The sequence below is a fragment of the Colletes gigas genome, unplaced genomic scaffold (genome assembly GCF_013123115.1).
Source record: "Colletes gigas isolate AHSC1104 unplaced genomic scaffold, ASM1312311v1 Colletes_gigas_Sc00039, whole genome shotgun sequence".
Taxonomy (NCBI): domain Eukaryota; kingdom Metazoa; phylum Arthropoda; class Insecta; order Hymenoptera; family Colletidae; genus Colletes; species Colletes gigas.
In genome coordinates this window covers 285,754-306,528 of record NW_025106668.1, presented here as the reverse complement: position 1 = coordinate 306,528, position 20,775 = coordinate 285,754, and the positions used below count along the sequence as shown (strand labels likewise).

Genomic DNA, 20,775 nt, shown 5'->3' with positions numbered 1-20,775 from the left:
GGTGGTTAGGGGGAGACAAAAGTGGGAGACAAAAGTAACGTGGTTTCAGGGTTGTCACTCTTCTGATACATATCATTAGATCGTTAAGGGGTTGCCGAGCAGGCCGTTTAAGGTAGATAATTATCCTGGAAAGCGTTTGCGGTCGTCCTTTGAGACGGGAAGGGAGAAACGATCTCCGATTGATTGGCGTGCATGTGATTCGAACGGTAAAGTAATAACCGACCGAAGTCGTTCGAAGCGTAGTTTATAAAGAGATCTCGAGGATGGGACGAACCCGAGAGGAACGTTGCAACGGGGAAAGCGGACCGTGATTTTGTTACCGTTACGAGGACCTAGAGATTCCGGTCCGCCGGACGGCCTCGACAAACGCTTTCCGCCCACACTTTAGCGTAATCTTGTAACCGCTTCGATTCGCGTAAACGTCGATCTACGAACATATCACCGAATTTCCGACTCGTTAGAGAATCGTTGGTGAACGCACGGCGTAGGCAGAACGTCCCGGTTTTCACCCGCTAAACTTTCCCAACGCGCGAACGAAATTAAGGAAGATATAAACGCGGGCTTTTAAATACTTTATTAGACAATTAGAAGATACGGTAACATTCGCGTTTACGTAAACTTTACGTTCGCGTGATCCGACGAAGGTAAATCGAACGAAATCTATTCGCGTTATCGTATTTCGCAAGTAGAATTACGAACGAAATTCTATATCAATATGGCGTCCGGTATTGCGGGACGAGGGCCTGTTTATACGATTTCTCTCGCATTTGCTTGGCGGACTATATCGTTGGGAGAGTTGGAAAATTTGGGATACTCTGCGCGTATGTATATAAAGTTGATGATAGCGGTTTAATAAGTTTTCCTGATAGCGGGTAGAAAGGAAAATAATCGAACTCCTCGGATCCTTCGAGCGTGTCCTGGACTATTTGTTAAAGCTTGTTTTACATTGTTGGATAGAAGATTTGAAAAATCATAATCGATTCGTGTCCGACGAGTTATTAGATGTGATCATTGAAAACGACGGAAAGTATAGCCTAAGTTGTAACCCAAGCGAGGCCTTACATTTGCGAATCCGAGAGATAAAGAGAGCACCGACAACGGCTCGTTTTCTTACCATTGATTTGCGTTCCGAATCTTTTTTAAAAACGGCAGGAACCGGAGGGAAACACGAACAGCGCCGCGCGATTCGCGAATATTTCCCCGATTTCCGATCTTTTTCTAGAGAATCGCGTTCGCCGTCACCGATCATCCTTTCGATCTCGATCCCTTGCGACGACGTACAGCGGCTCGCGAAAGTATTCGAACGCTTACGATTTGTATCGTTAACAAATAGAATACACACATTAGGTTTGACTTTTCGAAATAAGATCGTGTGCTACGTCACACAGGAGTCTCGGGAATACATAAGTAAAATTACAAACACGTACATTTAGTGTAAATATTCGAACGTACGAACGAGTCTTGGCTGACATCTTCGCTTCTTGAAATATTTTTAAAACGATACTCAAAAATTGCAAGAAGGAAAGTTACCGAAGAAAGTCTACCGCGAAATTATAAGTAGCGATGAAAAATTTTATTTTTACTACCAGCGCTAACTTTAATACAGAAAATGACAACGGTTGTTTTGAAAATATTTATACCAGTGATTCTGATAGCGACGTAGTTCCAGCAAAGCGAACGAGTGACGCGATTGGAAATTTCCAGCGATAGTGAAGTGAAAGAAAATGATAAAAATGAGAATAGTGGTGTAAATTAATCAAACCATATTATTGCGTTATCTGGTCCGATAGAATATAAAATGTAATTTATTCAAGTCTAATACAGCGAAGAAGAGATGTTTTATAACTTCACTCGGGGGTTTCCCTACGGTCGACCAGTACTCCAACGTAAAGCGCCATCATTACAGACGTCTCTAAAGTTCGAAAAAGAATTGATAAATTTTCTTTTTCCTTCATAATCTTACATCTTACATTTTACAAAAATTAATACGACCACAAAGGGTTAATATCTTGTTGGTTCTCCTTTGACATCGATAACGTGTCTCAACCGACTCCTCATACTGTATACAAGGTTTTCTGTTGTTTTTTCGTTTGAATGGAGTATCATATTTCTGTTATTTTATTTTTTAACATATCCTTGAACCTTGCGTCATAATTTCTGAATTTTCTTCCAATTTCAGACCCATGGATGTTCTATGGGAGTTATGTCAAGACTCTGCGGAGGAGTTTTATATCCATTCCTTTACAATTACAGGTGTATACTTAGGATCGTTGTTGAAAATAGAAATCATCCAATAAGTTCAACTTAATTGCACTTTGTTTCAGATATTTGTTAACTTCCTTGGGCGTACTGTACGCTTCTTGATACTAATATTTCCTTCGGTCTTTGACTTTTTTATTACACAATGTACCCGTAGATTTCAACTTCAATATTAGTTCACGTTCACGTTCACATTTACTGGTTTCTGAACTTTTTCGTGCTCGTGATTAGAATAATTATGAAAGATTGTACTCTACGAGACGGGCCAAAGTATAGTATTTACATTCCAAAATTGTACGTTTACACGTTTACACACAATGCCCTGTAAATTCTGTATGTGTTTGTAATTTTACGTACGCGTTCTCGAGACACCTGCGTAACTTTACTCGCAGTCTTATTTCGTAAACTTAAACCCAACGTTTTTATTCTATTTGTTAACGATGTAGATCAAAAGCGTTCGAATACTTTCGCGGGCAACTGTGATCTTGAACCGATTCGAGAATCGGAACCGTTCACCACCGACGCGGAAAATGAAATCGAGAAACTCTCGAACGCCTCTCGCCGGGGGTAAACGTATTCGCTTGACCTTAACATATCATTTTACAATTTAAACAATATAGTTGTACTGCCTGAGATAGAGAAAGAAAAGGAGGAAGTGGGAGAGTGTGTATGTGTGTATGCGAGTATAAGAGAGGAACAAAAAAAAATGAGGTTTATAGCTAATCGGACCGATGATCGCGCGATTCTGTCGATTGGTCCCCCCCAAAAAAAAAAAAAAAAAAGAATCGTACAACGCGTGAAATTAACGCGCCACGGGAACGACACTCGCACGAACGCGTTTATTAACATGCTTGGCGATACGCATTTGTCCACAATTTCCATTCGATGCTCATCCAGCTGGACGTCGCGAGCCGCGTAAAAATGAAACTTATCCGGCACTCTCGCGGCCAAGCTTTTGCTACTTTTTTACGAAAACGAAAAGAAAAAAACAAGCGAGACCGCGTTATCCGAAAGACCATACGTCGAATAATAGTCGTTCAGCGTGCTCGGAAGTCGCAGACCGAGCAACGCGAACGGCTTTACACCGCTGTTACTTAATTACTCCGTTGCGTTACCAACGGCTGGTTCCGGACTCTTTTCACCCGCGCCATTTTGGTTCCACGAGTTATCGCAATTTCGACACGATCGAGCCTTACTTGGGAGACATTCTTCGACCAGCTTCGTGTAAATTTTGTTAATAATACACGTTCATGTACCTCGTTTTAAGTTTTTTTTACAAAACGAGGACAAAAATATATTCTAAACGCCATCGCGGAAGCTCTATCGTCGACCAGCGAAATCTCTACTTGGAATTTCGTTAAGAACAGTACTCGAATATATTTGTAAACCTTGATTAATTCGAATTCCATACTGCTGACACTCCACGCGAAATTTCTCGTTTCCAATTTGTTATAAAATAAGGATCTCAAAGTAAACAGCACGTCCAACGTGCTCGAATGCATTCTATACAGGGTGTTCGGCCATCCCTGGGGAAAATTTTAATGGGGGATTCTAGAGGCCAAAACAAGACGAAAATCAAGAATACCAATTTGTTGATGAAGGCTTCGTTAAAAAGTAATTAACGATTAAATTCAAAAATTTCAAATCGTTCTGGAAAAATTATTCTCGGTTGCGGGGGCCAATTACAATCATTTTTGGTGAATACGCATACCTCCGAAATTCTATCCACTTTCGAGAAAAAAATTCGAGTAGGTGCTGAAATTTTTCGGCGAGAAAGAAATTTTGTCAAGACGTTCTAAAAAAATTATCTTCGGTTGCAGGGGTCGATTACAATCATTTTTGGTGAACAGACATACCCCCGAAATCTAGCGCATTTTCGAGAAAAAAATTCAGTACGGGTGGAACTTTGAACGTTAATAACTTTTTAACGAAGCCTTCGTCAACAAATTGGTATTCTTGATTTTCGTCTTATTTTGGCCTCCAGAATCCCCCATTAAAATTTTTCATTCGATCATCGAACAGCGAAATATCTACTTGGAGTTTCGTCCAACTTCGTTTCGAACGTTTCGAGAAATAAGAGTCTTAGTTTTATCGGCAAGTTTTATTCGTCAGTCCTTAGATAAAAAGTAAATTCCATACTACCGGTGAGATCTGTTTCTAAAGTTTTGTTAAATTACGATCCCATCGAAATCGAAATTGCAACGTGAACGAAAATCTGTTGGGGAAAGGTCCGTGATCGGCTCGGGGTGTCGCATTCGTCGCTGAAGACAACGATAAGGGAGATAAGGGAGATCGTGCGATGCAGATTGTTCGGCGACGAAAGATCGCGATCGATAGGAAATGTTCACGAATCGACGTCGCGATTCGAGACCAGAAAAGTCGACGAGGGCGCTCGACTGGCAAAGAGACGAACGACAATGAATCTCCGCGCGTATCGAATGAGGAGGGATCGAACGAACGAGAGGTCGACGTATCGATATACCGCGAGAATAACGTCGATACGCTCGTAGCTAATGAACGTGGGACCGGTTCGTTCGCGATCGATGAATCGTTTAGATTGAATTTAAAAGTGCTTTACAAGTGAACTAACACATATCAGTAGGCAGTACGCTACGTTATACAGTTACACTAGGAAACGTCATTTGCGTAAGAATAGTAGAAATCGATATAAATATGAAAGGTGTGTATATATAGATACATATACATATATATATATATATATATGTGCTTATATATATGTGTGTGTGTGTGTATGATTTACATACTTATATGTACCATGTGACGTCGTAAACCGGAAAGAGGTGCCACCGGACACTCGCGGCGTTCCAAGCCACGATACTAAACCGCAGTTCACTAAAACGTAGGCGCCAGTTTCGAAAACGGTATTTTTCCATGGAACCCAAGAAATTATTTTTTACCACGTAGCCTCGCTCTGTCCGTGATATACTTTTCTTACTAAAAAAAAAAAAGAAAAAGAGAAACAAAGGGCTGGATCGGACCGAGACAAATGTCCATAGAGCGACGTTCAAGTGTCCAGTAGCAAAGTTTTCAAGCGCTTTCATTCCGCAAATCAGTACCGTCGAACCGCTCGGCGGTTAAACTTACGATGAACTTACGATCCGGGGAGTCATGATTAGGAACGGGATCAAGTTCAGTACGTGTTCTCACGGACTCGAGTCAATTCCGACACCCAAAGCCTCGCTTCGAGGATTCGAACGCTGCTCGTTGGAAACAATATTTCGTACGCTGTACTTAGAAAATACTCGATCTGTACGAGCTGGTTTCGAATCCCAGAACGAATACCTTGCAGGGGGGAGGGGGATGGGGTTGTGTAAAATGTACTTACGGTTACCTCGATCTTAGGAAGCATCGAATCTCTCGCGGTTAGAGAATTATGAGGATCGTGGATGATATTTGAAGTACGCGACGCGTGAAATTTCTGACAAAAACAATCGTGAAAGTTTCAGACCCGTTCGATCGAACGTGCTGCTGATTTTGTTTAACGGGAAGTACTTAGGAGCGGCGGGAATCTATCTCGTTTAGGTTCGAGCCCGCTCGTAAAGTACCGTCGTTGTTTCAGAAACACTAACGCGGAATTTCTATCTGACCGATCGGGGTTTGTTTTCCAAGGTACTTGATACCATCGCTATGCTCATGATCCATCGATGGCTGATCACGGCAACGCAAAAAAAACCGGGGTTCGAACGACGCAAGGAACGTCAGAATGAAAGTGATACGAGCGCGGGATCTCGCAAACCATGTATGTACAATTAGACGTATTATTGTTCGTTTTCTTTCCAATATACGGACACGCGGCACGAGATCCTCTTGTCCGAAAAACGTCGAAAATTGCGAAAATCGCGCAGCCATCGCGCGAGATCTCCCCGTATAAATCGCGACCTTTACCGATGTTTTTAGACGTTTCGTATTGAAAGTGATAAAAGTAGAAATCGTGGACTCCATACATTCCGAAAGTATGATACCTAGGGACCGTAGCTATTATATAATATATACATATACATATATATTCACAGAAATTAGCCTCGGCTATAATTTAAACGCTATTTATTACGAACTTGAAAGTGTTGAATCTTGTACTTGTTGGTAGTAGAGTTATCGACGTCGTGATGTTTTTCGAGTTTTCTAATATCGTGATTAAACGTTTAACCGATCGTAGATGGTTCTGCGTAGTTGTTAAAGGGATTAGTGTCGCGCGCGGCCGCGCTTTCTGTGGTATTTATTTAGTTTATTCGCGAACGTTGCGTCCGTTTATCGACGATAGGAACCGAAGCTACGTATAACCGGTTTAAAATTTGGCAGGGGTCATAACGATCCATACCGACTGAACTGATCGTTTGTTGACGCAACAATAATTTTTTGCAAGAATTACAGTTGAAAATATCTTACAAAATTACAGAAATTTTAATGGGAGATTCTAGAGGCCAAAATAAGACGAAAATCAAGAATATGAATATCTCAACCGAGGCTTCGTTAAAACGTTATTAAAATTAAATTAAAAAATTTCAAATTTTCGTTCGGAAAAATTATTTTCGGTTGCGGAGATCGATAGCAATCATTTTTGGTCATTACATATACCCCCGAAATCCTACTCATTATCGAGAAAAAAAATTCTTTACTGAAAATATAATATGTGGCTAGAAAAGTTACCCTAAAACTTCATGCGAATCTTTAAATTGTCATAACTCCTGAACGATTTGGCCGATTTTGAAGTTTCAAAATGCAAACAACACGTGTTTTGGTGTAGAATATGTAGAAATTCTAAGAAATTCCGAAAAGTTGTTCCTTAACCCCACAAAGTGAAAAAAATCCCACAAAAAATGGTCCAATTTTCAAACAGCCATAACCCCTACAATAGTGAATACATTTCAATGAAACTTTTTTCTGCAGTAGAGCTCATAGGTACCTACAAAAAAGTATTAGACAACTTTTCTGTAGAGCGTCAAACGAAATTATTAAAAATGAAGAACGAATTTCTAACAAAAACCAAGGGGTTAGGTGCCTAAATTTTTCAGCAAAATTAAAAAATTTCAAATCGTTACAGAAAAAAATATTTTCATTTGCAGGGGTCAATTACAAGCACTTTTGGTCAACAGAAATACCCCCGAAATCCTACTCAGTTTCGAGAAAAAAATTCGAGTAAGTGCCGACATTTTTCGATGAAATTAAAAAATTTCAAATCATGCTGGAAAAAATATTTTCAATTACAGGGGTCAATTACAAGCATTTTTGGTGAATAGGCGTACCCCCGAAATCCCGCGCATTTTCGAGAAAAAAATTCGGCACGGTTGGAACTTTAAACATTAATAACTTTTTAACGAAGCCACAAACGAAAAATTGACATTCTTGATTTTCGCCGTATTTTGGCCTCTAGAATACCCCATTAAAATTTTTCCCAGGGTTGGCTGAACACCCTGTACATTTCCTTCGTTTTGTTTTTTATCGAAATCAAACTGATCCCACTCTGTCGTATATGCAACGGATACACTGTTCAAAATGATTAAAAAATTTTCTATTTAACCTCTTCCCGTACCGTTTAGCTCGACGAAATCCGGACCTAGAGGTTACAACAATCGTGACCGACTCTTGCGGCGTACCGATAGGAACTGAAACTCAATCACGATCGTGATTTGCTGTCCGCGAGCCTGGCTCGTGGATGTTTACGCTTGCGCCGACATTCTGTTCGCGAGCCTGGCTCGTGATATTTACGTTTTCGGCCAAAATCTTTGTCACGGGTCAGACTCGTTAAACTACGGGAAGGGATTAAGTAACTCGTCAAGGTGTTCGATACTTTGGAAATTCTAACGTGTTTTACGCAGGGTGGTGTATGAAACGTGGACACAACTTCGATGGGTGCTTTCAACGCGCAAATATAACGATAGAAACTTATATTTATTTATTTTCTTATTAATAAACCGTTTAATATAATAGAATTATAATAACTAGAGAACAGATGCAAATATAGATATATGGGGAAACGTTAAATGTAGAAAGGAATAACAACGTTTAAAATTAGGCGTGAAACAGCTGAGAAAATCTAATGAAATTTAATTGTCGCTAATTTCGTTGCTAGTCATTTGCATTATCAATTTAAAGAGTTTCATAAAAGAATCATATATTTTTGTATTCTTAGTAAATTGTAGGCAACGCTACAATTATTTTAGATATAACAGCAGTAGAAAAGTTGTAAACAAGTTTGTTTTAATATCCGAACACTAGCGACAAGTTACTTGAGAATTCATATATAGAATGAACTATTGTTTTTGTTTATCTTCTTGCGTTATAATATAGACAACAAATAACATCCAGAATTTAACTTTAATACGATATCGATTGTCCGTTTTCGTAATAAACTGCCGTTAAAAATCCCCGACGAATATTGTTTTTATCGAGAGAATTGCGATTCGTGAGTAATCACAAAAACGTCCACAAATAATTAAGAAAATTTCGTACGAGGTACCGAGCCATTAATTGTACAAAGCGAACGAAGAACCATCGAAACAAGCATGACTGGATTTCGGAAATCTGTGCATATCCTTCGTTCAGAATACACATCCAAAGTCGTGTCCAAAGTTTACTACACGCCTGATGCATGTATTTAAGAACGTTAGTACAGAGAATGATACTCGTTTAAATTTTGATATTTAGTTTAAGATCTCCCCGATTATCTTGGGCAGTGTATTCCGCCAGCAGAGGGTTAAAATAATTTTTAGGTAACAAACGGGCCATTTTTCGCCGCGTTCGATTCGCGTCGATAATCTCGCTGAAAAATCTTGTCTTGTTCCGTGTCACCGATCGCGATTTAGAGTTCGAGTCGATCGATCGTGCAACGGTCTCGCGTGGATCGTTCACGCTGAATCAGAAAGCTCAGAAGCTAACGCAGTGTCCGCTTAACAACGCCCACGCAATTTCATTCTCGCTAACGAATGTTCTTTGCACATAGGTACCTGAAAGGTTCGACTATTTATTAATTCTTAAAACTCGCGTAAACAATCCCAAAGAGCGAAAGATGCTATTTTACGTCTTCGTGAGTCTCGTAAGTATCTTTTATGCGCGCGCAATCGTCGTGGCGCAGGCGCGGAGGATGCGCGAGCAGCCATTCGTCGCCATCGTCGTTCACGAGGGAAATTTATTCTTATTTTTAAAGCGCACGAGGCACTTATCGTTTTTACGAAAGTTATCCAAGTTTCGACATTGGATAGCAATTCGTGAAAAAGAAAGAATCTTCCTCGAATCGTTTCTCTTCAAACTCGAAGGCGCAAAACACTGTGCTGGTTTGTCGTGTAAAATACGATCGTAAATTTGGCTAAAGACTGCAAAAACCCAATATTGTCTCGCGATAGTAGCCTCGATTAACGCTGATTACTGGCTGGAGTGATTCTTTATGAAAAATTATAGTCGAACGAAGAGTCTCTGAAAACCGTAAACGGGGAAACGTTGCCTTGATTAAATCTCGAACTTTATTGCCCTCGTAACGCGATGGCCGTTCGTGACTCGTGCGACGACTTCCTACGGACATTGATTCTGATCAATTGAAATTAAAGGGGCGGTATTTAACGACGGCTATCAGAAACCATCCGAGCCTCGAGCGTGGGATCGATTCGCAAAATCGACTCGAAACGTTCAGATCGAAAAGAATACGCTGGAGAAGCGAAAACAAAGACCGAGGGTACTGTTGAATGCTGACGAGAATGGTCCCAAAAGTTCAAATAGAGAAGGACTAATGAAAATTGAAATAATAAATAGAAATAGAAAATATAATTATTTATAATTATCGAACCGATTGAAATTCAGATGATAGATTCTTTTTGGCCAGTATTCGCCGCTGACCGCGAAGTATTTTAATCCCGACAATTATTAAAACATTTGTTTGTTACGTAAAATAATTGCAAGTTGATCGAAAAATAGTTTGAATTCGTATTTTTGTTTCCGATAGAACAAAAGAAAGTAATTGATATTTTCTAATAACGAAATACTGTAAATATGAATGAATTCGATCGTGGATATATCTATATGTATACATGAAAAATAAAACGCATAATTATTCGTATATTGAGAACACGGATTTTTATTAATTTTTGTCTTTAATGCGCGTTCGAAGAGTGATTTCTTTTATTTGTACTTGGCATAAGAACAATTGCCTTAGGAATAAGATTTTCAGGACTATTCTCCTCGGCTCTGAACAGTAGTTTTGGAAAACGAAAAGATCTAACGAAGATCGTGAGTCGAGAAGGGGGTAAACGAATGCAAGAATCCGAGACTTGGTTGCTTATTTAAATATTTATATACGTGTTCGTACTAAACTGTTAGGATCGAAGCAGACGAAGGCTGTAAAATGTAAAAAAGGATGCGTGTAGCGTACGAAACAGGCGTCCACACGCCGAATGACGTTTATAAAACGATAAAAATTGTACGCTCGTTTAGCGGAGCAACGGAAAACGTTGGCATCGTTCTACTCGATGGTCGATTAATTTTTAGTCGATACGAGGACAAAATTTTTCGAAGCAGCGATATTCCAAAGATCGCGAAAGAGTTGTAAGTTTTGGCGGTATTTCCGCAATTTTGTTTGTTTTTTTTTTTTTTTTTTAATTATATTTTATGTATACTAATTACGTGATATTCACGATGATTGGGGGAAAAAAGGCTGATATTCTTAATTTACTGACCTTTGCCAGAAACATTTGCTTAGCGAAATTTCCGAAAATCGAAATAATCAGTTCGAACTGTAAACAATGATCCCTCACAGTGGCGGGGCTCTTTTAAGGAAAGTAGTGTTTTTAAGTAGTCAACATAAATTATGAAGAGAAATTAGATGAAACAAAATTGTTACATCAAATATTTCTGTTAAGACAATTCTTACTTATAATTACGAAAAATCGTATGTAATGAAAGAAAATGATCGGGAATTAACTGGCAGTTATTTTTGTTTCTTGTTTCTTACAAAATTTGGGGAAACTAGTGTTTTTAAATTTTAAGTAACCAACGTAACTTGCGAAGAAAAATTAGATGAAACAAAATTATTACATCAAATATTTCTGTTAAGACAATTCTTACTTATAATTGCGAAAAATCGTATACAGGGTGTTCAGCCGCCTCCTGGGAAATATTTTAGTGGAAGATTCTAGAGGGCAAAATAAGACGAAAATCAAGAATAGCAATTTGTTGATCGAGGCTTCGTTAAAATGTTATTAAAGTTTAAAGTTCCGCCTGTAGAACGGCAACTCGAGAACAGCTGCGCACGCGCGACAGTGGCTCTCGCTCAGAAAACTGTAAGGCTGTCGATGCGTCAGTAGGTAGAGAGCCTCTCGTGCAGAGTGAGAACCACTATCACGGGCACGTACTATCCAGGGATGACTTGTTGACTAGGCACCAACAAACTAAACGGGACAAGAGCAAGGAGAGAAGGTCTACGCGCCGCCTTATTCCCACCATAGAGGCCCGCTCTGACGTCACGCTACATAGTAGTATGATCTCCGCAACCACAATAGATACACTTTTGTTCTATTCATGGCTAGTAGTTTGGGCGTACGGTTACGCCAGTGCCTCTCAGTCTTGTCCTATCCTACTCTGTTCCTGTACGTTTCGTTCGCGTCCTTTGCCACGCGATGGAATTGTAGTCGCGAGCGACTCAGCCAATAACGACAATGCTACGGCCAATCGGCGTGCCTAGCCATTAAGTAATCGCTGTATAGTAGCTATTCGCAGGTGGCCGTTCTACAGACGGAACTTTAAACGTTAATAACTTCTTAAAGAAGCCTCGATCAACAAATTGCTATTCTTGATTTTCGTCTTATTTTGGCCTCCGGAATCTACCATTAAAATTTTTCCCAGGGGGGGGTGGCCGAACCACCCTGTATAGTCCACGTAACGAACAATAATTACAAAAATTTCAAAACTTGTTTGCATTTAATTGCACGATCGTAAACCGAGTTTACGAATACTTTTGGAAATACCAGCGACACGATGTAATTTATTTACTGTCTGTTTGGCAAAGAAACGTTTCGTTTTTCTTTGCCAAGGTGAAACAATAAGTCTCCGCGTTCTGCATTACCTCGAATCGATCGATCAAAAGCTCGATCGGCTAATTTTCTCTAGAGATACTAACGTTTAAAACGACGTGAATATTCGCATAATTCACCGTTTTCTTTCTCTGTAATTTATTCACCGGCGTTTGCGTTCTACTTCGCGATTTTGAACAAACCAAAGAAAAGATACCTGCATTACTAACGCGTATTTAAAAGAGATCTATTTATATCGTGAAAGGAAAGAGAAGAGTCTCGGTGTCGTTACGATAAGCGTTGAAAGTCTCATTTAGCAGCGTCTACGTCAGTGAACGTTGTTCGTCGTGTGCAGACATCTGCAAACGCATCCGTATCGTGTAATTATAGTAACGCTTCGTATCACAGCATTTGTCCATGTACAACAGAACTAATCGTGTAGCAATTGTCCATGTATTTATTTGCGTGTTATATTTTCCGTTATCGATGACCCAAGTATCGATGTGTACGAAATAAGAGGAAAAAAAAGAGGGGAACGCGACGAGGACCGTACACATTGTGAAAAACGCCAGGGTCTATATAATAATGTATGTATAGTAATTTCTATCACGCGACCATGATATAAACCACGCATCTAGGTAAAATGTAAATTAATCCTTATTCGCGGAAAAAAAAAAAAAGAAGATACTAAACGAAGCTGAAGTTCGACTTGGATACTCGAATCGAGTCGAAGAATCGAATACGCAATTCGATAGCTCGGGACATCGGAAATCATTCGAAGAATTCGATCCGTTCGAATTGGTTTGAATTTTGTTTAATTTTTAGCCGTTCAATGGGAGAGATCGAATCAATATTCTTTCGTGTTTCTGGCATTTGTTGACGGATTTTAAGATTTCTCGACAAATTGTTTTGCTTTCTAATCGTTCGTTCGCTCTCGAAACGCAGAAGTTTCGAGGCTACTTTTTACCTGCGAAGATTTATTATTGTTATTATTATCATTACCAGAAACGGGGACTGGGTATCTCAAATGCATCGGTACATTGTACATATGGTCCGAAACCTTTCTGTTTTCTTAACGTATTACGATATAGTTTCGTTCGAACGAAAGAGCAGGGGAACTAAGAAAACTTCGGTTCTTCGTTCCGACTCAAGCAGCGAATATCCAAATTGTCGGAATATATCGGATTTATTTCGAACTTGCTTAATCGATCGATCTCCTCGATGTATTAACTGTATAATCGAATTACTCGAATTCGTTCGATAAAATGAATTTTACTCGACACGAATAAATCGAGTCCTCGGTTCGATTCGGTGAAACTGGTTTTAATCGATTTTGGAATAATCGAACGCTCGACCCTGTCCGAGAAAACGAGTTTCCCTCGAATTCGAATCCCGAGTACCCGAACAATCTCGGTACGGTGCATAATACTCTACTGATAGATAAATCGTTGATTTCTTCGATGCACATTATTTCAACAGGCACTTCGAATCCTCCCCTGTAAAAACAAAAACCTGTCGACTAGCGAGGCGAATATACATATATACCGAAAAAAAAAAAAAGAAACGAACATCGAAGAAAAAAATTAAGTGAAAGTCGAGCAGATAAAAAGCTACGAATGTTTAAATGTTTGCGTTGAAACCTTGACGATTGAAATTTTATGGAAAATGGACTACGTAATGGGAAATTGTTATAAAAGAATCGATAGTCGATTTAAACGAGAATATCGATTATTAATTACGCTTAAGTGATATTCGAGATACGCGAACACGTCGATTTGTCGAATAATCTTAATGCGCGCGTGAAAATGGCGACGCGTAAATTGAAACGAATATGTATCGAAATAACGTTTCGAAGCAAAATTGTATTCTGATACGGGGATCGATGATATAAAAAAAAAAAAAAAAACCATGCAAGTTGCCCAGAAAAAGCTCGACGTATATGTATAGTAATAACGAGAACGACGATCGAAAGAAAAAGACGTATTCACGCTGTTGCTCGTATAAGGAAAATTAACGAACGGAAAATGAAACGGTTCGACCATAATTGTTGCGTCCGTTGCCAAGAATATCTACCATGCGTAACGTCGCGATTCACGGAATGATAACGACGTGCATATTACAGAACATTATGTAATAGAAAATAAGAAGACCGAGTTGTGATACCTTTGTAACATTTATAAGACGATCGCTGTTTACGGAAGAAATTGTTCGAGACGGTTTATCGTTTTGGAGCTCGTCGATCAACGATCGTTTCGTGCCCAGCAATGTCGTTTTAATCTGTATCGATTCACCATCGATCGTTTATTGTTCTTCACACCTGGTTATTGCACTTACACTCGTTAGTCGCGCGAATGATCGTTGACGAGAGTCCGCGCGCCCAACGTTTCGATACATCGATTCGATTACTCGCTCGAACGGAAACGACTGTATTCAGAGCATAATTAGAATTTCTACCTTTAATCCATTTATTTATACAGGGTGTCCGGCCAACCCTGGGAAAAATTTTAACGGGAGATTCTGGAAGGCCAAAATAAGACGAAAATCGAGAATACTAATTTGTTGATTGAGGCCTCCTTAAAAACTTATTAACGTTTAAAGTTCCATAACGATCAGAAATTTTTTCGGCGAAATTCAAAAACTTCAAATCGTTCTGGAAAAAAATATTATCAGTTGCAGAGGTCAATTACAAACATTTTTGGTCAAAAGACATACCCCCGAAATCCTACTCAGTTTCGAGAAAAAAATTCGAATAAATACTGAAATTTTACGGTGAAATTCAAAAATTTCAAATCGTTCTGGAAAAAATATTTTCACTTCCAGGGGTCAATTACAAGCATTTTTGGTCAACAGAAATACCTCCGAAATCCTACTCAGTTTCGAGAAATAATTCGAATAAACGCTGGAATTTTTCGGCGAAATTCAAAAATTTCAAATCGTTCTGGAAAAAATATTTTCACTTCCAGGGGTCAATTACAAGCATTTTTGGTCAACAGAAATACCTCCGAAATCCTACTCAGTTTCGAGAAATAATTCGAATAAACGCTGGAATTTTTCGGCGAAATTCAAAAATTTCAAATCGTTCTGGAAAAAATATTTTCAGTTCCAGGGGTCAATTACAAGCATTTTTGGTCAAAAGACATACCCCCGAAATCCTACTCAGTTTCGAGAAAAAGATTCGAATAAATGCTGAAATTTTACGGTGAAATTCAAAAATTTCAAATCGTTCTGGAAAAAATATTTTCACTTCCTGGGGTCAATTACAAGCATTTTTGGTCAACAGAAATACCTCCGAAATCCTACTCAGTTTCGAGAAATAATTCGAATAAACGCTGGAATTTTTCGGCGAAATTCAAAAATTTCAAATCGTTCTGGAAAAAATATTTTCAGTTGCGTGGGTCAATTACAAGCATTTTTTGTGAATAGACATACCCCCAAAATCCTACGCACTTGTGAGAAAAAAATTCGTGTAGGTGGACAAATACTATTACTAATTTTGTTAATAACTTTTTAAAAAAGCCTCAATCAACAAATTGGTATTCTTGATTTTCGTCTTATTTTGACCTCTAGAATCTCGCATTAAAATTTTTCCCGGGGTGGCCGAACATCCTGTATATCAAAATATTCAATTTTTGAAGAGATTCGAGGCACAAAAACGTATAAATACACACCATAAATTACATTTCGATCTATGTTTACTTCCTATTTCGCTAATAAAGATGAATATTATTAAAAACCATTGAATTTTACAAAACGTTGGATAACAATATACAAAGCTTTCTTACAAACTGCATAATCGAACGGATTAATTGAAACGTTCGGCGTTATACTTTCTCTAAGAAGAAAAATTTAACACGCGGATATTTAACAGATTCAAACATGTTTTCTTTTGTAGGTTAATACATTCTGCCGTTTGGTATTACATTTATGTCGAAGTACGATGAATATTGTCGTACGACGAATAGTCATAAAATACAAATTTTTATTTGTTTTTAAATATTTCGTAGTTACCTTAAAAATTGTATCAACGACGGCACTGCTTTCAATAGAGAAATGTAACACATTTGTAATGACACGCTAAGGATGTAAACCTCAGCATCTTGGCGACAGATTCGAACCATTCTAACGCAACAGTTTCTTCTGTGCGCAGACATCGTGCACTCTTGTTGAACGATAGGAAGTTATACCGACGAATTTACGTCGAATTTACGATTCAATGTACGTGTTCTCGCGTCAGACGAAACGTGTAACAGTCATTGTTAATCGAGAACAGAATCGAACAGATGTTATTAAACTTTGGGACAAATTCACGCGCAGGTTTACGCACCATTCATCCACGAGAAGAAGTCACAGCGTGTTTACATCCCCACTCTTGCTGCAGTCCGCTGATTGGCTGTCACCGATCTCGTCACCGTTTTCGACCAATACCTGTGAGTCAGCGGACTACGACAGGAGTCTCGTGGACGAATGGTACATACCGAAATAGAATAATTAAGAAAACTGACTTTCCACAAGAGTTTCCCACGTATAGAAATTTATTAAACTTGAGATTTAGTAAACGAGTATAAAAGAAAAGAAACGTTCTATTCTCGATTAATATCGTAACGCGTATACAAACGTTCGATGTTGAGAGATATCACGACGAACAAAATCTCTCGATCAGAATCGAGGAAGCGATAGGGGACAACTTCAAACGTAAAAATTCGACGATAAAACGGGGAGACGTGTCAGAAACTATTTGTAAACAACAAGCAAGCAAGACCGGCTGATTTCATTTTGCGCCGATTTTCATTAATCCACACGAGTAAAAATAAAAAAACGCTCCATCCTCCACCGACGGATAAACGCGAAATTTTAGAGCTACGCATTCGCGCGGGTCAACGTTTAAAAGCAATTACCCTAAAGATCGCGCGTAACGAGTTACTTTGGTGTGTTTCGTTGATGATAGAAAAGAAAATGGAAATAAAAGTCCCGACGTATTTACGAGGTAGATGATAAAAACAACAATAATAATAATTAATAATGATAAATAATAATATTTAATAATAATAAAAATAATAATATTAATATAATAATAAATTAGTTGCAGCTTTCTGTGTAAGGTTATTGTGATATCTAAAAAAAAATAATAACTTTACCGTAGCGATATGAATTATTACAGAAATAAGAATCTGATGTTTAGTGAGCAAATAATAATAATAATTAACCAGTATGTCGACGGGCGAGGTTAAAACGACAATCTTAGGCCTCGTCAAAATACTGCCGGATACGCGGGGGCATTCCGAAAATCGAGCGCGAAGCAATCGAAATGATATATAATTCTTTTTTCTTTTTTTTTTTTTTTTCTCACGAACGAATACGAATTAAGAAACGATACGTTCAATCAACCGTTACGCGTATACGGAATTCAAAATTCCCGCGGTTCGCTCGATCGTTCGGAACGTTCACTTTGCATCTGGATCAATCCGTCCATAACGTGTCTCACTCCGAGACATTTGCACAAATGCGTGCATATTAATCATTGGGACTACAAAAACATATCACCATATGTAATGATAATGATACCGTATATATATATATATATATACATACATATATATATATTTAAAAAATATTAAGCAATAAGATTTTATTTATATGCCCGTAGAAAGAAAAATTTGAATGATAAAGCGAACACTGCATATCAACATGTGTGTCTGGGCAAGGATTAGCTTATATATATATACATAATTATAAATATAAATATATATACGTATATATGTGTTTATATACATATATATATCTATAATCTTTACTTCGTCGTTGTCAGGCGTTAATGTTAAACTTAATTATCATTAATTAATTATTAGATTGTGAAAGAATTTCTTCAGGTTCTAAGCAAGATTTGGAAATAATAAAAGAAGCAAAATACATCGTGTGTTTTTACTATTTCTAACAGTGATGGACATTCGTGGGAATTTTGGTCATGCGCGCTGGAGTGATTTGAAGTGGAAAGTTCAATTTTGTACAAAACATGGGAATTTCCAACATGCACCTCTTTTTGCGCTAAAGATACATTTATGGCAGAAAGCTAAAGCATGCGCGAAAAGGAATCCCACGAGGGAAAATTCTAGTGCGCATGTCCAAAATTCCCACGAATGTCCATCACTGATTTCTAATCCTAATTTTTATTTAACACTTTAATATCCTTAACCAATTACGAAACTTTACTACAAGTCCATAGAGGTTCCCTATATACGTATTTAAAGAATTAATGATATATCGGTGTCCAGTTCTCTAAGAGGCAATTTATAAACATAATAAGAAATACCTTACTTCGATCGAAGTCGCTCTATGCATATATAAATAATTTTATGATAGAATAGACACCATTTGAAATAAAGTAATATAAATTAAAGGAACCAATAAAAATGAAAAAGTAATAATACTTTCAAGAAATAGTGAAGAACAGATACGAAAGTAAATGCATAACAAAATAAAATATTACGATAGTACTAACAATTTTAATTGTCAATTTCAAATTTTCCGCAAAACTTATTTCATGGTGGCGCTAGTGATGCTAAAGCACTCCGTGAGAATTTGGCGGTAAACTGTATAAAAGTGTTTCACATTTCATAAGTGGTTGGACATAAATTGTTTACTCAAAGTTTATACACCTAGTTTGATTTGCAATGGTTCATACAAACGGCGAGGAGTGCAACGATTTACTTATGAATTCAGAAAATAAAAATCTGCAAGTATTTGAGAGGAAACAGACTGAATATAAAGATCTTGCGAAGAAATTCACGAGCACCAAAAGAGATTATTCAAAACAGTTTGCACATATATACGCTGTCAGACTTGCTGAATTAAGGAACGTTTTGATACCACGAGTTCAGACTAAATGGGGTATATATTTTTATTCTGCAAAAAACATTTATTTCGATTATCATTTGAAAGGTTATAGTAATAACACCATGGTACATATCCAACAGGTACTTGGTCAATAAAATAATACTTTTTCAAACATCACTTAAGCATAATTTTATTTGCGTAGGAAGTGTCCCCATAGTGAAATTAGCTGATTTGGAAAAATTCGAGGGCCAAGAATGTATACTAATTGGTACGCTTTATAAGCACCAGCAATGGAAGCCATCGATCTTACGTGAACTCAGCGAAGAGCATCAGCTTACTGCTCCCTGTTCTCGATCAGATTATTGTTCCGAAAAGGATCAACCCTTTTTAGAGGATGAAATGTTGCGCATTAAATTAGTAGGCGAACAAGTTGATATAAAAAATATTGTTACTGGGGTTGTTTGCGCCATAGTAGGTAACGAGAACAATGACGGAACATTTATGGTAACAATAATTTAAGCGATTAGAACTATTGTAACAATTATAATTTCATTGCATAGACTCAGAGTAACGGGTATATTATATTTAGGTTAAAGATTGGTGTTTTCCTAACTGTCCGCCAAAAACATCTTTAACAAAATGTACATCGACGGGAAAGCTAGTGATAGTATCTGGATTGGATTTGTCTAAAAGTTCTGAAAGTTTAGGAACATGCCTCTTTGTCGAATGGCTGTGCGGAATGGCTGGTAACGTAAAAGTACAAAAAGATGGAGCTTCCATTGTTAATCTTATTATAGCAGGTAAATTAATTTTAACGCTTTGAAATTACTCTGTGCCATTAATGTAAATTGATTCCCATTATTAGGTAATACTATAAAAAGTAATAACACGAAATACTCGGCAGCGGACACATTAGCTAAAGAAATTGGAGAAACAACAAAAACTGCTGATATATTTTTAAGTAATTTATCATCGTGTTGCTATGTCACTTTAATGCCAGGCGAATATGATCCTACTAATTCTATGTTTCCTCAAATACCATTACATCCCTGCCTATTACCAAAATCATCTAGGTATCATTTCTTTTACATACTGAGTTTACAAAATAACTTACGCACTATTTGTACAGATACACAAATTTCTTCTATTTCTATCTTGTAGACTTGACACTTTTAAAAGTACTACAAATCCATGGATTGGTAAAATTGAAGAGCAAGTAATAATTGGTACTAGTGGTCAATCGATCAATGATATTGTTAAAGCAACAGGTGAAACTAATACTTCACCTATTGAATGGCTAGAGAAGACTCTATTATGGAGACATATATGCCCAACTGCTCCAGACACATTGTTGGCCTGCCCATATTACGAAAGTGATTTATTTATTTTAAAAGAATGTCCAGATATATATTTTGTGGGCAACACCGAGAAATTTGAAACAAAACTTTGGAAAGGTTTCTGCATTTTGTATAACTAATCAAATTAATACTGTTTCGTAATACAAAAGTTCATTTACAATTTCATTTTCAGGCGACGAGAACCAAGTCGTTAGACTCATATCAGTTCCGCGTTTTAGCACCACCCATACTGCGGTCATAGTAAATTTGGAAAATTTAGAAACGCAATATATTTCCTTTGGCGATGCATAAATGAATACTCTATATATTTT

General features: G+C 37.8%; 1 protein-coding gene across 1 annotated transcript; it reads left to right on the top strand.

The window, feature by feature from the left end:
* The first annotated feature begins 18,943 nt into the window (after positions 1-18,943).
* LOC122402763 (DNA polymerase delta subunit 2-like) lies at positions 18,944-20,771 on the top strand. Its single transcript, XM_043405825.1, has 6 exons — positions 18,944-19,160; positions 19,309-19,610; positions 19,696-19,906; positions 19,972-20,179; positions 20,268-20,560; positions 20,637-20,771. The coding sequence occupies exons 1-6, from the start codon at positions 18,944-18,946 to the stop codon at positions 20,753-20,755; spliced, it is 1,350 nt and encodes a 449-aa protein (XP_043261760.1). The 3' UTR covers positions 20,756-20,771.
* The last annotated feature ends 4 nt before the right edge of the window (positions 20,772-20,775 follow it).

What these genes read in the sequence shown, in the direction of transcription:
- LOC122402763 (XM_043405825.1), top strand. Translation starts at nt 18,944, where the DNA reads ATGGTTCATACAAACGGCGAGGAGTGCAACGATTTACTTATGAATTCA. An exon ending in CTATTACCAAAATCATCTAG is followed by an intron (nt 20,180 to 20,267) that starts GTATCATTTCTT and finishes TCTATCTTGTAG; the next exon opens with ACTTGACACTTTTAAAAGTA. An exon ending in TGAAACAAAACTTTGGAAAG is followed by an intron (nt 20,561 to 20,636) that starts GTTTCTGCATTT and finishes TTTCATTTTCAG; the next exon opens with GCGACGAGAACCAAGTCGTT.